This window comes from Tiliqua scincoides, chromosome 5, assembly GCF_035046505.1.
Source record: "Tiliqua scincoides isolate rTilSci1 chromosome 5, rTilSci1.hap2, whole genome shotgun sequence".
Lineage (NCBI taxonomy): Eukaryota > Metazoa > Chordata > Lepidosauria > Squamata > Scincidae > Tiliqua > Tiliqua scincoides.
This window is the reverse complement of record NC_089825.1, coordinates 74,399,310-74,413,328: the sequence shown is the minus strand read 5'-3', so window position 1 is coordinate 74,413,328 and position 14,019 is coordinate 74,399,310. Positions and strand designations below refer to the sequence as shown.

Here is a 14,019-nt window from a genome sequence, read left to right as displayed (position 1 = left end):
TACTGGCTTGAAGTGTGTGCGTGTTTTCCTTTTCAGCTTTCAACAGAGTGGTAACACAAATTGTTTAGATGAGAGCTTGCAAAGCACTACCTGGCAAAGAAGTGGTTGGTGATGGACATGTTGGGCAGTGCTTTTTTTGTAAAAAAAAAAAAAAAAAAAGGTGCAGGAACTCACAACTTGTTAACCTTTTATTTATTTATTTTTAAACCATTTTTTATTGGAGAAATAAAATATTTTTTATGTGCTTCCCCCCTAAAGATGAACTTACTTCTGAGTAGACATGCATAGGATTGGGCTGTCAATCTCCACATCCCCCTAGCTACTTTTTCTACACATGGGGAAAAATACTGTACAGGTGCACTTGTAGCGTGTAGTATGTAGTGTGGCACTACTTCGAGGAGAGGAAGCAGTGAATGGATTCTGAAAAATGGCTTACATGAGTGCCATGTAGTAAAATTACTCTAAGCAACTGTGGGAGTAAGAACAAAAAAGGAATTCTTACACGAGAGGGGTCCTTAGGTGCACATAGAAACAGCTACATTTGCAAACAAGCTATTAAATATGGTTTAATTCAGGTATCAGAATACTCTGTGTCTTTGGGAAGGCACTTGGCATGCAATTGAATGTTCTCTGCTGCCCTGAGCAGCTGCTGTGCATTGCTGGAGAGGAGCTGCAAACACTGGCTCGCGGAGGGCATGCTTGTGGGGGAAGGATGAGGAGGATCTCTGCCAGGATTAAGAGCCCAATCCTAGGTATGTCTACTCTGAAGTAAGTCTCATTCTAGTCAATGGAGCTTACTCCAAGGAAAGTGCCTAGGATTGCAGCCTAAGAGCCCAATCCTATGCATGTCTACTCAGAAGTCCACTTTAGTGAATGGGGCTTACTGTGGATAGGATGGCAGCCTCAGGGCCCAATCCTGTGCCTGTCTACTCAGAAGTCAGTCCCATTAGAGGCAGTGGGGCTTCCTCCCAGGAAAGTGTGGACAGGACTGCAGCCTCAGAGCCCCTCCTCTGCCTGTCTCCTCAGAAGTCAGTCCCACTAGAGGCAGTGGGGCTTCCTCCCAGGAAAGTGTGGAGAGGACTGCAGCCTCAGAGCCCTTCCTCTGCCTGTCTACTCAGGCTGCAAGGCTATGACACTTTCCCGGGAGTAAGCCCCATTGAACACAATGGAACTTACTTCTGAGTAGACATGCATAGGCTTGGGCTCTCAGGCTGCAAGGCTATGCACCCTTTCCCAGGAGCAAGCCCCACTGAGCAACATGAGACTTACTTCTGAGTAGACACACCTAGGCTGTGCTGCAGATTGGCAGGGGGGGCTGCACCAGCCAGCTTCCTTCCCCTCCTCCTCTGCCAAGCCAGTACCTGGGCATTCCATGGGTGCCGCAGCCCATCTCCCTGGCTATCTGTCGTCGTCGTCGTCATCGTCGTCCTCGTCGTCCTCCTCCTCCTCCTCCTCCTCCTCCTCCTCCCCCCGCACCCTCCACCGGCTTGGAAGCTGCACAGGGAAGCAGAGCACAGGGGGGGAGGGGAGGTGGGCTGGGCTCAGGCGAGAGCTTGGAGATGGGGGCAGGAGGGGGTTGTTGTGTGGTCAGGCAGGGGCCAGACGCCCGCCCATCCTGCACCCCCCAGCACCCACCCAGCTAATGCCTCTGTTTTGCTCCCCCCCTCCTCCCCTCTGAAGGGGAGGGGCCCCTGCAAAAAGGTGCCTGAACTCCGTTTCTCCCCCCCTTCCATTAGAAAAAAAGCCCTGATGTTGGGATACTCATGGGTAGGAGAAAGAATGCATACCAGGAGCCACAATTAAGGTGAATACATGGGAACTAAGCAGTGCAATCCTATCCATGTTGTATTCATGAAAGTGTGCATAGATTTGGAACCTAAATTATGCAAAATTTCCACTTAACACTGCTACAACTCTGCTTGTTGCAAGGTGTTGCGAGGTTCAAAAGCAAGCAGGTGATCGTCTGCAAGCTTTTATTTGTTGCCAGCAACTGGCGTCTCAAGGGACTCCTGTCCAAAGCTTTGAGTGCTAATGTCAATCTTAACCAGACCCTTTATAGCATTTTGGGTCCTTTGTTTGAAGAGTTGTACACTTCTCATTGGCTGGGGTTTGACATCATAGATGGGGCTCTACTTTTCATAGGCTGGAGATAGCCTTAGAGACATTTGATTGGCGAGTTTCAAGTTACAAATAAGGCAAAACCATACATTCAAACATATACAATACAAAGTTTTCAACAACCAGTAGAGTGCACTGTAACCTTGTTTTTATTCAGAAGTGGCCTTTTGGCAAGTATTTGGACCTTTATCTCTTGGCACACTAATTGAAACGACCTCGTATTTGTTGCAAGACCCATCTGTGCTCTCTTATGTCATTTCTCCTGTTCCCAGTAAACACTGTGGGACTTTCTGCCAACCTTTGTTAAGCAAGGTCCCTTGGACCTTCAGCTATTTTATGCCTTATTCTATCTGTAACCTGTTTCTTGGTACCTTTAAAGATGTATAGTAGTGTACAAAACAAGCCAAACTCATTATAAGGAGAGTAAGTAAACTCATTTACTTTTAGTCAAATTACAGCTCCCTCGGTCAGTTGCAGCCCAGACAGAGGCTTTCTCATGGATGTTCTGCCTTATTGTCTTTCTAACTGTTTCTGCAGGTGTTTGTATCTTTGTTAGTTAGAAAATCCTACTTTAACCTGCCCACAGATAATACTGTCCTTGCATTGCTAAGGCTTCTCACCATAATGTTGCAAATGTACTCGCAGCATCTCTTGGTTTATGCTTGCTGCTGCCAAGACAAGAGTGTTATCTTTGAGTAGCAACTTTCCCACATTCCAAAGTCTGTGAGACATGATTTTAGCTGGAAATGGCTTTTCATCTTTCTATGTATTTCTTTTCTATATTTCTTAATATAAAATACTGTTAATATAATATGTGTTCCTATGATTTTTATTAAACATTCTAACAGTTAAAACTCACTTCTAATACAACTACATCTTTTATATATATGTTGGTTACACTTTAAGACAATAACTATTAAAGCATTGAAGAATAATTGGCAAGCATGCAAACATAGTAATCTCTTTGGCATTTCTATGATGCTCTGGTATAACACCTACTAAATAACTCTCCTAGTGTTTATATATAACACTATATATAACACTATATTTATATAGTGTTTATATATAACACTGTCCTTTGGTTTAAAAGAGCCTGAAAGAATAGTGATTTTTAAACTGCAAACTGTTCTTTGCCAAGGGTCTCTGTTTAGTTTGGCATACAAGTAGGGAGCTTCAAGATGGGAATTTCTAGCATCCTCCCTATTTACAAAGCAGTGCCTTGTATTCAATGTGTGTATTGTTCTGAACCGTTATCTCCTGCTAGATGCCTTGGTATGCTGCCAACCTTGCAGTCTTCAAGTCTTTTTCAAACTGAGACAGTAATGTGGCTTTTAAGTTTTTTTACGCATGTGAGCATCTTCCCTATTAAGCTTTCCTAATGGCATAGCATAAATGGCTTTCATTCTGTATTATCCTATCATGTATTATCTCTATCATGCTGTGTTAACAACAAAACACTTTTTGTAAAACTTGAAGTGTACATGCACACACATGCATGCAGACTCCAGGCAATCTTCCACCAGTTTTAGTTATAGACATATTTTCTCTGTTATAGTGAAAAGCAACTGGGAGAAAAGGTGGAGATTCCCTTTCCCATTAGCTGCTCTTTTGGTGCAAATTGCATCCTTTCCCTACTGCTTTGTGGCTGTTTGGTGGTGGTGACCCAAGTTCCCCGACTGCAGAGAAACAGCTAGTATGGCCTTCAGTGAAACAATGAAACATATCAAATAAGCATACTGGTTTCTAACAAAATACCTCAATGTTGAATTAATGAACACAATGGGCACAACAAATCTTCCACAATGTGTTGTTTTGGCCGGAGTCTCTCTCTCTTTAAACCTTGTGTTTAAATCCTCAATTCTCTAGAGCAGTATTTCTCAAACTGTGGGTCATGAGCCACTTGGTGGGTCACAAGCTAATTTCAGGTGGGTCCCCACTAATTTCAGTGCATAATTTATCTTTAATATATTTGACAATGCTACCATGGTATGTGACTGCATTTGGGAAATGTTATAAATTTGTATTTTTAACAGGCTACTATGTACTGTCTGCGATTTTAAAAATGATTGCCAAAGGAGTTTACTCCCAAGTAAGTGTGGATAGGATTGCAGCCTTTGTGATGTTTGGAGAATTGTTTTTAAACAGATCAGCAACAGCTTGGGGGGTTAGGAGGGTTCTTCTTTATTTTAAATAAATTTTTGAACATACACTGTATACTTATTGTAATTTTACTTACTAAACCAGTGGTTCCCAAACTTTTTTGACTGGCTGCTCCCTTGATCTGCTAGGCCATTAGCTGTGACTCTCCATTCAGGCTACAATAGGGTTTTCACAAGGACTGCGTAGCTCCCCTGGCTGATTTCAGTGGCTCCCCAAGGATCCACAGCTCACAGTTTGGGAAGCACTGGTTATTAACTGAATGTATAAACTAAAGTTAAAGAAAATGTGATGCAGTGAAAGTTTGGCTTGTTTTATGTTAAAATATATGAAAAATCACAAGAAACTGGCTAAAGCCTTAGCTCAAAGGGATTACACTTTAACAGGTGCTAGCCAGCCACTAAAGGGAAGAGGTCACTTCTTGGCAAAGATATACACCACTATACCCCTTAATAGGTAACTGGTCACAATAGTCAGATAGAATTAAGACATAGAGTAAAACTGTTAAAAGAAAGTTTAAAGGACCTTGCTTAACAGAGGTTGGCAGAGAGCCCCACAGTGTTTTGCTAAAAACAGGAGAAAGAATGCAGGAGAGATAAGACAGGTGGCTCAAGCAAGGCCATCCTAATCAGGAAGGGAGATGTATGCCAAGAAATAGGTCTGAAGTTCTGCCAAATGGTCAATGCCAGGTCAGCCTTGAATAAAATAATGTTATAGCACACACTACTGGTTCTTTAAATCTTTGTAATATAATATGTTTAATTGTTTAATTTTACCTTATTTGGAAACCTGTAACTTGAAGCTCACCTATCAAGTGTCTCTAATAATAATAATAATAATAATACAGGTATTTATATACCGCCTTTCTTGGTCTTTATTCAAGACTTTATGCAAGGCGGTTTACATAGGCAGGCTATTTAAATCCCCGTAGGGATTTTTACAATTGAAAGAAGGTTCTATCTTTCAAGAACCACAACATTCAGATGTTTCTTTCTGATCTGTTTTCACATTCTGGCCTCCATCCTCCCACGCTCAGAGCAGATGGAATAACTCAGCTCAGCTTGTCAGCTGCTTCAAGGTTGCACGGTGCCGGTGGCCTCGAACTGGCAACCTTGTGGGTGTTATCTTCAGGCAAATGGAGGCTCTATCCTCTAGACTAGACCTCCTGCCTGTCTCTAAGTCTATCTACAGCCTTTTAAGAGTTAGCCCCATCTATGATGTCAAACATCAGCCAATGGGAAGTTCAAATCTTCAAACAAAGGACCCAAAATGTTATAAAGAGTCTGGTTAAGTTTGATACTCACTCTCAATGCTTTGGACAGTAGTCCCATGAGATGCCCGTTGCTAGCAATGAAATAAAAGCTTGCAGACGATCACCCTTGACTACTGAGTCTTGCATCATCTGTGATAAGAAGAAAGGGTGGGTTGCAGACACAAGGCTAAACCGCAAAAGTTGTTTTGCAGATCTTTGTAGTTGATACAGGAAACGGCTAGCTTAACCGCGAAGAGCAGGTGGTTGATGGAGATAGGAACCTTTTGCCAGCATACTACAGAATAGAGAAGTGAAATAGCAGTTTGTTATTAGCCAATCTAGGGAGGGAGAGACAAAACTTTTGCTGTTAGTACTTTTCCACCTATCTCTCATGCCATATAGAATAAGAGTAGTGGGGGATGTGAGCAGGGGTGGGGCTTCACGTGGTAGGCTAGATCTGCTGTAATAGGTTGCTTGTCATATGCCAATCAGATATGCAGCTCGCCAATCAGGAGTGAGACCAATGCTTTGCAATGAGAGTTTGAACATGTATATTGGTCCAGGACCCCGAGACATCAGGGTCACAGCTTTTGGAAGCTATTCCTCTGTGACCAACAGCCGGCTGAGAATAAAGACTTGCTCCTTGACCTCCCTGGTGTCCACTTTGATCTTTGTTCAACCTACTACAGTAAGAAAAGCAATCTTTTAAACCATGATTTTAAAGGAATGCATTTTTTCCCCTTCTCCAGGCCATCTGTGTTGAGTCAAATCCATGTATTAAAAAAATCCATGTATAACAAGGTTGTACTTGTATATACTTGCATGTATGAACCGGCCCCTCCATAGAACAAAATAGAACAAAGTAAGTGTTGAAACTGTATGTCATAATAATAACTTTATTAATTATTATTAGTGAATACAGTGTTTGAAACATTCTGTGAAATACTTCAGAGATGGCCTGCTGAGTGTATAGAAAAAGAATATCTGAAGCTGTGCCCAGCAGATCCAATCACTGAGGGGCCAACATTATGTTCCTTGTGACATCATTTTCTTCTAGTTCAGGACCAAGAGTGCTGATGTTGCACCAGCTGCAAGAGTATAAAGACACAACTCCAGGTCAGCAAATGACCCTGTTATTGCTTCTTCTGGAAGATCCCAGGGGAAATCTCATTGGTGGGCTCAGGCATGATCTGGATCTTTTGGTTTTGTAAAGCTGCCTCACGCATCTTGTAGTAGAGAAATTCGTTCTGCTGGAACATCCGCAGTTCCATCTCCGACTGAATACGCATACCCTGAGAGGACAGAAACAAAGAACAGCCATTCAGATAAAACTCACTTCTTGAGAGTCAGGCATCCAGCCTGCTTTGTGAGCTATGGGTAAGTTAAAGCTCAGCGCTTACCACCAACTGCTAATGTTTACACCTTACTGTACTGCAGACAGCATGTTCTATGTAAGTAAAACATTACATTAGTTAATATATCAGTTTTGTGGTCTGTGTCAATTACACCGTGTAACAAAATTTGACCACTTACATGTTTATCTGAATATTTTGATGTTTCTTTATTATGTTTGGTGCAAAGGTTTAAAAAAATGCCACTATTTTTTCACATAGCATCAATAGTTTAACCACAATTTACGCAATGCTGTTGTAGAATATGACATTCACTACAATGCATTGAGACAGGCAATAGATAGATACAAACAAAAAATTTAAGATAACTAAGGCCACAACCTAACCAACTTTCCAGTACTGATATAGGGGCACTGCAACTCCAAGGTAAGGGAACAAACATTGCCTTACCTTGAGAAGGCCTCCATGACTGCCCCCCAACTGCAGAATGCAGCACATGCCCCACTGGCACAGCTATGCCAGTGCTGGAAAGTTGGTTACGATTGCGCCCTAAATGAGTTTTGATGACACAAAAAACCTAAGATTACTATTGGAATCGGTGCATCTGAATTGATTAAGGAAAATTAAAAATTCAAACTATGTTTGTATTACATAGTGTGATGCTCATTTTGTATAATATGTTTTGCTTCTGTCGCTCATTTTGAGAGGGGTAAGGAATTATGCAGGCCACTAGAGGCTCACCTCTAACTACTGGAAATCATATTCATCCTCCCCTTTCGGCTTTGCGATTTCAGCCAGCACTACCTGCACACTTTCAACAGGATCTTTGTAGCTGTAGTGGGCTAGAAGATGAGCTTTTCAATGAACTCTCAGATCTGACCAGTCAAACTAACAGCAGGATACTTTTCTTGCACTTTGAACAGCTTCACACTGGATGTTTCTAGGAATATTGCCCACCTAAGCTACCAACTTGATGCTTGTGCATCCAGTCCGGCCCTGGCACACCATGTGTGAAGAAATTCACACTGATGTGCATGGCAAAGTGCTGGAAATAGACAGCTTGCCACATAGAACAGCCATCACATAGATCCAGCTTCAAGTGGCTTCACCACCTGCAGTGACCTACCTTGGGAGACAGCCAGGCACATAGTTGTGAGCCTGATCTTCTTCTGCACTTTTAAAAACACTTTTAAAACACACAAACACACGAACTGTCAGCACAGCAGTAATTCATGTTGTCACCATGAGCACAAGATTAGGCAATATTTCCTGCATTTCTCTCAGCCCAGAGATCACCTGTTAACCAGCAGATCTAAGAACAGCCCCACTGGATCAGGCCATAGGCCCATCTAGTCCAGCTTCCTGTATCTTACAGCGGCCCACCAAATGCCCCAGGGAGCACACCAGATAACAAGACACCTGCATCCTGGTGCCCTCCCTTGCATCTGGCATTCTGACATAGCCCATTTCTAAAATCAGGAGGTTGCACATACGCATCATGACTTGTAACCCATAATGGATTTTTCCTCCAGAAACTAGTCCAATCCCCTTTTAAAGGCATCCAGGCCAAATGCCATCACCACATCCTGTGACAAGGAGTTCCACAGACCGACCACACGCTGAGTAAAGAAATATTTTCTTTTGTCTGTTCTAACTCTCCCAACACTCAATTTTAGTGGATGTCCCCTGGTTCTGGTGTTATGTGAGAGTGTAAAGAGCATCTCTCTATCCACTTTATCCTTCCCATGCATAATTTTGTATGTCTCAGTCATGTCCCCCCCTCTTTTCTAGGCTGAAGAGTCTTTCCGTAGTCATAGCCTTTCCTCATAAGGAAGGTGTCCCAGCCCAGTAATCAGTCGCTTTCCTTTGCACCTTTTCCATTTTCACTATGTCGTTTTTGAGATGTGGCGACCAGAACTGGATGCAATACTCCAAGTGTGGCCTTACCATCAATTTGTACAATGGCATTATAATATTAGCCATTTTGTTCTCAATACCTTTTCTAATGGTCCCAAGCATAGAATTGGCCTTCTTTACTGCCGCCACACACTGGGTCGACACTTTCATCGACCTGTCCACCACCACCCCAAGATCTCTCTCCTGATCTGTCACAGACAGCTCAGAACCCATCAGCCATTATGTGAAGTTTTGGTTTTTTGCCCCAATGTGCATGACTTTACACTTTATGTGTTACGCTGAAATGCATCTGCATATGTACTGGGTAATCTGCAGGAGGGGAAAAGTCTAGAACTCCATAACCCCTTCCCACCCACCCATCCACTCACTCACTCCACTGCTGGGAACTCTGACTTGAGACATCTTGAGGGGCTGAGAGGTGCTCCCTGCCCCCTCTGCCCCTAAGAAAGAATTAGGCAGGCAAGAAAGGTTTCTTGAAACAAAAATGAAAAAAGGGAGACAAAGAGCCATATTGTAAATGTGAGATCAGAAGGAAAGGACAAAAGAAAACAGCTCAGACTACATGCTTGCTACATAAAGGTTTACTTACACTTCATATGGAGGCTAGCCTTCTCCTGGCACCAGAAAGATATGACACCTGGCCAATTAACCAGAATATCCAGGATTAACCAGAGATCCAGGAGGTTTTGGCGATGTGCCTTTGTTTCCCCTGGTGATACCAGGCAGGCAGGCACTCTCACCACACTTCTAAGGCAAAGCCTATTTTTTGGTTCATGTGGCAGATTGCTGGCAGGATAGTGAAGATGACAGACTGGCTCAGAGGGGTCAGCATCAACTTGATTGCAAAGTAGAGATTGAAGGTGGGTCTGACTCCATATATTCTCTATGGGTAAAATTACCAGGCCTGAGGAGTGATGTAATACTGGGGGCGTACTATTGTCCTCCAGAACAGAAACTGGAAGGGGACCTTGAAATGAGGAAACAGATCAGGGAGGTGACAAGGAGGGACAGGGTTGTAATCATGGGGGACTTCAATTATCCTCACATCGACTGGGTCAATTTGTGTTCTGGTCACGAAAAGGAGACCAGATTTCTTGACATCCTAAATGACTGTGTCTTAGAGCAGCTAGTCATGGAGCTCACCAGAGGACAGGTGACTCTGGATTTAATATTGTGCAGTACTCAGGACCTGGTTAGAGATGTCAGTGTTACGGAGCCATTGGGGAACAGTGATCATGCTGCGATCCGTTTCGACATGCATGTAGGGGGAAGAATACCAGGCAAATCTCTCACAAAAACCCTTGACTTCCGACGGACGGACTTCCCTCAAATGAGGAGGCTGGTTAGAAGGAGGTTGAAAGGGAAGATAAAAAGAGTCCATGTCTCCAGAGTGCATGGAGGCTGCTTAAAACAACAGTAATAGAGGCCCAGCAGAAGTGCATACCGCAAAGGAAGAAGGGCTCGACTAAATCCAGGAGGGTGTCCGCATAGTTAACGAGCCAAGTTAGAGAGGCTGTAAAGGGCAAGGAAGCTTCCTTCCGTAAATGGAAGTCTTCCCCTAATGAGGAGAATAAAAAGGAACATAAACTGTGGCAAAAGAAATGTAAGAAGGTGATATGGGAGGCCAAGCGAGACTATGAGGAACGCATGGCCAGCAACATTCAGGGGAATAATAAAAGCTTCTTCAAATATGTTAGAAGCAGGAAACCCGCCAGAGAAGCGGTTGGCCCTCTGGATGGTGAGGGAGGGAAAGGGGAGATAAAAGGAGACTTAGAGATGGCAGAGAAATTAAATGAGTTCTTTGCATCTGTCTTCACGGCAGAAGACCTCGGGCAGATACCGCTGCCTGAACAGCCCCTCCTGACCAAGGAATTAAGTCAGATAGAGGTGAAAAGAGAAGATGTTTCAGACCTCATTGATAAATTAAAGATCAATAAGTCACCGGGCCCTGATGGCATCCACCCAAGAGTTATTAAGGAATTGAAGAATCAAGTTGCTGATCTCTTGACTAAAATATGCAACTCGTCCCTCAAAACAGCCACAGTGCCAGATTGGAGGATAGCAAATGTCACACCAATTTTTAAAAAGGGAAGGAGGGGAGACCCAGGAAACTATAGGCCGGTCAGCCTAACATCTATACTGGGTAAGATGGTGGAATGCCTCATCAAAGATAGAATCTCAAAACAAATAGATGAACAAGCCTTGCTGAGAGAGAATCAGCATGGCTTCCGTAAGGGTAAGTCTTGCCTCACGAACCTTATAGAATTCTTTGAAAAGGTAAACAGGCATGTGGATGCGGGCGAACCTATGGACATTATATAGCTGGACTTTCAGAAGGCGTTCGACACGGTCCCTCACCAAAGGCTATTGAAAAAACTCCATAGTCAGGGAATTAGAGGGCAGGTCCTCTCACGGATTGAGAACTGGTTGAAGACCAGGAAACAGAGAGTGGGTGTCCATGGTAAATTTTCACAATGGAAAGAGGTGAAAAGCAGTGTGCCCCAAGGATCTGTCCTGGGACCAGTGCTTTTCAACCTCTTCATAAATGACCTGGAGACAGGGGTGAGAAGTGAGGTGGCTAAGTTTGCAGACAACACCAAACTTTTCCGAGAGGTGAAGACCAGAAGTGATTGTGAGGAGCTCCAGAAGGATCTCTCCAAACTGGCAGAATGGGCAGCAAAATGGCAGATGCGTTTCAGTGTAAGTAAGTGTAAAGTCATACACATTGGGGCAAAAAATCAAAACTTCACATATAGGCTGATGGGTTCTGAGCTGTCTGTGACAGATCAGGAGAGAGATCTTGGGGTGGTGGTGGACAGGTCAATGAAAGTGTCGACCCAATGTGTGGCGGCAGTGAAGAAGGCCAATTCTATGCTTGGGATCATTAGAAAAGGTATTGAGAACAAAACAGCTAATATTGTAATGCCGTTGTACAAATTGATGGTAAGGCCACACTTGGAGTATTGCGTCCAGTTCTGGTCGCCACATCTCAAAAACGATATAGTGGAAATGGAAAAGGTGCAAAAGAGAGCGACTAAGATGATTACTGGGCTGGGGCACCTTCCTTATGAGGAAAGGCTACGACATTTGGGCCTCTTCAGCCTAGAAAAGAGATGTCTGAGGGGGGACATGATTGAGACATACAAAATTATGCATGGGAAGGAAAAAGTGGATAGAGAGATGCTCTTTACACTCTCACATAACACCAGAACCAGGGGACATCCACTAAAATTGAGTGTTGGGAGAGTTAGGTTAGACAAAAGAAAATATTTCTTTACTCAGCATGTGGTTGGTCTGTGGAACTCCTTACCACAGGATGTGGTGATGGCGTCTGGCCTGGACGCCTTTAAAAAGGGATTGGACAAGTTTCTGGAGGAAAAATTCATTACGGATTACAAGCCATGATGTGTTTGTGCAACCTCCTGATTTTAGAAGTGGGCTATTTCAGAATGCCAGAAGCAAGGGAGGGCACCAGGATGCAGGTGTCTTGTTATCTGGTGTGCTCCCTGGGGCATTTGGTGGGCCGCTGTGAGATACAGGAAGCTGGACTAGATGGGCCTATGGCCTGATCCAGTGGAGCTGTTCTTATGATTGTCATTCAGGGATTGTTCAATACGGCATCATTTGTTGTTCATGTGAATAATCTCAGAATATTTCAAAAGTATACCACAGCAGTCACCTACCTCCAGATCTTTGGTAATTGGATGGCTGGGGCCATGCGTCACCAGAAGAATAGCGTAGGCTTTGCAAATCATCCCATGTCCCACTTCAATGAGACCAGCATGCCAGTGTGTCACTCCAGTTCTCATTAGGGCCATCCCTAGCTGCGCATTGTTTGGGTGGTACAGTTTCCTGAGATACAAAAAAAGAAGCACGTTTACATTTACAAATTAAAGTTTGCACATTTGACATATGTAAGGGTTTGCTGCCACTTTTTGTTTCACTCATGGCATTGGCCTCAGGATAACAGCTGGGAAGGTATATTTGTGCCAACGTTTGACTGACCCCATCCATCATTGAGCATTTCTGTGAGCAGAGCAAAAGGCAGGAGCTGGGTTGGCTCCTTCAGAGGTAACACTATCCTAGAACAGAATGGAGACACTGTAATGTTGAAGGAGACAGGGGCACAAGTTGTATAGATCACTGGAGGGAGTGAAGGCACTAAACTGGGGAAAGTTGGCAAGTGGAGATGCTGCGTGGGAGGGGACAGGGGCTGAAGCAAGCAAGATGTGAGGGGGTGGAGACAGTGAGAAGGTTATAAGAGAGAGAAGTGGACACACACACATCCCACAATACCCAGCCAATGAAATTTCAAAGGCCTTTAAACAATAATAAATAGACAAACAGACACCCCCCCACACACACACACACACAAACCAGTTCGCAAGGATCCAACACACTCCAGCATCATACTCAAGGATGGGACTGTAAAAGGATGGGACCAAGGATGGGCCTATAAAAGTGGTGTAGGTCATTTTCAATGCCTCCTCTTAAATTATATGGGACAAAGGAAACAGGCTGCAATCTGGGACACAGCTGGAGTGGGTGGGGGTATGCTGGCATTGCCAAGAGCATGGAGACAGGTTTAGCCCCCATACCACTGGTGTCCCCAAATTTATTCCTATAGACTATATACTGTATTACTTTCTTTTACTTATGTGAAAGACTCTCTTTCACTCCTACAACTCCTGCAGCTGGGAACAGGTTTGCTGTTCTTCAGTGGCAGTGGGTAACCCAATCTGTGTCAACAGAGGACCCTGGGTAGGTGGGCTGGGGCTGCAATACAAAGGTGCCCTGGAGTTGACAGAAGATATGAGCCCTGCACCATGACCTCTGAGAAGAATTTTATCAAGGGTACAAAGTTTCCTTTGGGCCCCTTCCCAAAGTGGGAGGGTGTGAAACAGAATGGGGGCAGAATGGGATGGGCAGAATGGGGGGAAAACAGGCAGGGGGGAAAGCGGCAACAACTAGAATAGACTTTGGAGCCCAGGTCTACAAGTCTTCCCAATGTAGAGCTCAGGTCTACCTGCCTGCCTGGTGTTGGCATTCTGACAGTGACGCCACTGCTGCCCAGAATGGCTCTGACAGCAGGTGGGAGAGGCCGGTTACACAGCATGTTGCAGCACCTGCAGTACTTACCGTGCTGCCCCTATAGCTACACTACTGAAGAGGAGGGCAAGAGAGCAAATGTCTCCAGCAAGCATCTCACCTACCAGTCTCCTA

At 44.1% G+C, this 14,019-nt stretch overlaps 1 protein-coding gene across 2 annotated transcripts in view; it reads right to left on the bottom strand.

Annotated features, from left to right (window-relative positions):
- Positions 1-6,407: 6,407 nt before the first annotated feature.
- The window catches only part of SMYD1 (SET and MYND domain containing 1), a 41,506-nt gene continuing 33,894 nt past the window's right edge, over positions 6,408-14,019 (bottom strand). For both annotated transcript variants that reach the window (XM_066626980.1, XM_066626978.1), the window contains 2 exons: positions 12,480-12,648; positions 6,408-6,819 (listed from right to left, as the gene is read on the bottom strand). In XM_066626980.1, coding sequence (XP_066483077.1) covers positions 6,661-6,819; positions 12,480-12,648 — 328 coding nt within the window. In that variant the 3' untranslated portion in view covers positions 6,408-6,660. The remainder of the gene's footprint in view (positions 6,820-12,479; positions 12,649-14,019) is intronic.